The following is a 3,625-nucleotide window of genomic DNA, read 5'->3' as shown; positions in this document are numbered from 1 at the left end:
TTCCTTAATGGCTTTTACACTGGGAAGTTAAGTAAATTTACCTTTAAGGCATGTGAGATTAGTCCTGTTAAAGTTCAACATTTATTAAAGGCTTATGTCTGTGGTTATTATAAAATAGACCTGTGGATGTTTTAACAAACATCATGATCACATGAGGAGGACAAAATAGCAATTAGGCTCAGAGAATGGATGGACAACCAAAATTATGCATTGGTATGTTTATTTCTTATCCACAGAGGAGTTAAAATTCAGTAGAAGGCGGTAGTACTTTGCCTTCTAAACCCAACTCAAAGCGCCTTGTGTGTGTAAACAAAGAGCCCTTTAAGATGTGACCCGCCTGCCACGTCGAGCGCCTGTAATATGACAGTAAAGACGGATTGAGGGTTAAGGTACACATTCTCAAGTCTCCATAATGAGTCTGCAAACACCCTCTCCGCTTTTATGCTTTATCATGAGATTTCACTTTGGAGAATTGAATGGGGAACGAGTAGATCATTCAAACAAGTCAGACTTGGTTAACAGGTTGGGAAATGAGTCTTGACTGCACTTTACGGATAGTGGCACTTGGATATATGGATACCCACTCCATATGTGGTCAGGCGCAAAATCACTCAGATGTACTCGAAAATCCGCGAACCGACCAATGAACGGCGCGTACCGACAGAAACAATGTCGCGTTGTGTTACTGTCTCAGAGGTCATACCGGCGTGTCTTTGTTCTGACATTGGGGTTTGCGTTGCTGCTGTTCGTGTTAAGCCTGATGAATTCGCCCCTGCCGCCGTTGGATGAGCCCACGCACGGTGAGGTGATCCCCGGTGTTACGCTCCTCGTCTGGTGGAGGCCCTTCGGGAACCGGGATCCCCTGCCTGACTGCGCCGTGAGTTACGGAATTCAGGGCTGCACCGTTACGGCTACGAGGAGCGCGTACGCCCGCGCGGATGCCGTGATTATACACCACCGCGATTTGATGCGAAACTGGAGCGCGCTGCCCCGAGCGCCGCGTCCTCCGCGCCAGAAGTGGATCTGGATGAACTTTGAGTCTCCGACTTACTCCGGCTGGCTACATGGGCTCGACGGAGTGTTTAACCTCACCATGTCATACCACCGAGGCTCAGACGTGTTCTTGCCCTACGGTTATCTGCAGCCCAGGAGGGGAGATGGAGGTGACCCGCAGTTGAGCGCACCGCACAGGCGCAAGCGCGGACTGGTCGCATGGGTCATCAGCAACTGGGACGAGCATCACGAGAGGGTGAGGTTTTACCGGAATCTCCAGCGATATATACGTGTGGATGTGTTTGGACGTGCGACGACAATGCGAGATGTAACATCTGACAGCGTTGTACGCACTGTATCGCGGTATAAATTCTATCTCGCCTTTGAGAACTCACTACACACAGATTACATCACGGAAAAACTGTGGAGGAATGCGCTTTTATCAGGCGCCGTGCCAGTAGTTTTGGGTCCGCCACGGGAGAATTACGAACTCTTTCTTCCCGCTGATGCCTTCATACACGTGAAAGACTTCAGCGGCCCGCGGGCTCTCGCCTCATACCTGAAACACCTGGACCGAAACCCTGCCCTCTATCAGCGCTACCTGAGATGGACGCGTCACTACAGCGTGCATGTGACATCATTCTGGACTGAGCATTACTGTATGGCCTGTCGAGCTGTTCAAGCCAGTAGAGACCAAAACAAAGTAATCAATGATCTTGCTCTCTGGTTCGAATCTTAATGTTTGCTTGATGATCTGTCAGCGTTTGTCAGCAAGTATTTAAAAGAAGAATGAAGGTTGAAAATTCCGCGGTTAAGTTTTCCGTTACAGGTCAACGAAGTGTGTCAAACAAGTTTACAGCAGCAGAAGTTATATTTAAAGGAATATTCCGGGATCAATGACAGCATTTGTAATAATATTGATTACTACGAAATGTCCCTCGTTTTCTTTAAAAGAAGCAAAAATCGAGGTTAAAGTGGGGACAAGTTTTAAGGGGTTAAAGGCAAAAATGTGAAGCTTATAATTTTATGAAAGCACTTAGGCTACATTAATTCTTCTGTTATAACTGGTGTATTATTTGAGCTGTAAAGTTGTTTTTATGGTCAATTTTGTGTTATTGTCGTTATGTTGTCATGGCAACATGTAGTTGTAATATTGAAAATAACTTTACACAGAAAAGGTTAGTAAGTAAGGGATAAGGTACAGTCAGCAAAATGTGTTATCATAAAATAAACCCTGACAGGGTGATCAGGACCCAGGTGTGAATAATCCAGCTTATTACATGGCTACTAAATAAATAAATACATAAATAAATAAATGGACAATAATATTGATTTGTGTCTAATTTATTTAGCTATGTGGGAAGAATCAAAATCGCTGAACAGCTGACTGCACCTCTGGTTTGCATCAGTGATCTGTTGGTGTTTATTTTGAGAATTACTGTCTGAATGCTCATTATTCAGCTTATTACCAGACTCGTTGCCAAAAAGATAAATAAAGGGACAAGAAACATTGAGATTAGTTTAAATTATTTTATTTGTTTACTTATAGAGATCATAGAGTTATATGAGAAATATAAGCGCAGTGTAGTTCTAGTGGGAAGACTAGCAGCTGTACATCATCGCACCATTAGCTGGGTAATTCCCGGCCAATCACATGTAAGCCGTTGCTTTATAAGTCTGCTCACAATATATCACATTGCTGTTTAAGTGTGCTAACACAGCGACCTCCACCACCCCACCACCACCAGTTGAGACCCGTCCTGCACGGGGGTAGGCTCTTCGCCCCTGCCTCTTATCTCCGGCAGGATTTGATGGTTCCGTATAAACCGCAATACGGGGCCTACGCCACAGAGATACATTACTTTTCTGTAATAAGTTATTTTATCATACTAAAATTATGTAAACACACATATTGTTAATGTTTTGCGGCTATACTTTTGAAACATTTACAGATTGGCCATATTCACTTCCATTCTAAGTTCCTTAAAGGTGCTGTAAGCAGTTTTTGCCGTTCTGGATTTTTCTCAAGCTGAGCCATTGAATTAGCCACGCCCCCTCTTTCCAATACCCTTCACATCAAAGACACCGTTGTCACCGACACCAAGCAAAAAAGTGTCATCCCACGATTGTCAAACACAACAGTAGCAAAATAGCGCCCTCAACTGACAACTGTTAAGAAAAACTTGGCATTAAGCCTCAATATTTCGCTGCAACTACAACACTATGAGAACGCACAAAATGATTGACAGTCAGAAAGCGTCAGAGTCCGCAGACACATTTTTGTTTGCTTTTTACAGAGTCTAGAGCTGTTACAGAGACATGCAGCGAGATATCTCAGGACATTCATTTCATTAATATCTTTTAGAGAGTAGGAAAAAAATGTGCACACCTTTAATTTAACCTAAATTTTTGCTCTTTTAGTTAAAAAAAAAAAAAGGAGGTATGTCAATTTTTTTTTTGTGGTATTCAACATTATACCACAAATGATGTTGAACGAGCTTAACTTGTATTGAACCCAGAATATTAAAGTTATTTATTGATGATGATCCAAAAGAATCAAAACATAACACTAATTGTTATGAATGTAGATGAAGGCAGACGTGGAGTGAGGATCTATTTGCAGGTTTATTGA

At 42.8% G+C, this 3,625-nt stretch overlaps 1 protein-coding gene across 1 annotated transcript; it reads left to right on the top strand.

Moving 5' to 3' along the window:
- The first annotated feature begins 346 nt into the window (after positions 1–346).
- On the top strand, positions 347–2,306 carry LOC127629842 (alpha-(1,3)-fucosyltransferase 4-like). Its single transcript, XM_052107119.1, has one exon. It carries the CDS (start codon positions 590–592, stop codon positions 1,730–1,732), a length of 1,143 nt encoding a protein of 380 aa, XP_051963079.1. The 5' UTR covers positions 347–589; the 3' UTR covers positions 1,733–2,306.
- The last annotated feature ends 1,319 nt before the right edge of the window (positions 2,307–3,625 follow it).

Source organism: Xyrauchen texanus, chromosome 36 (genome assembly GCF_025860055.1).
Source record: "Xyrauchen texanus isolate HMW12.3.18 chromosome 36, RBS_HiC_50CHRs, whole genome shotgun sequence".
Taxonomy (NCBI): Eukaryota; Metazoa; Chordata; class Actinopteri; order Cypriniformes; family Catostomidae; genus Xyrauchen; species Xyrauchen texanus.
The sequence above is the reverse complement of the archived record's forward strand: the minus strand, read 5'-3'. Positions and strand labels throughout refer to the sequence as shown.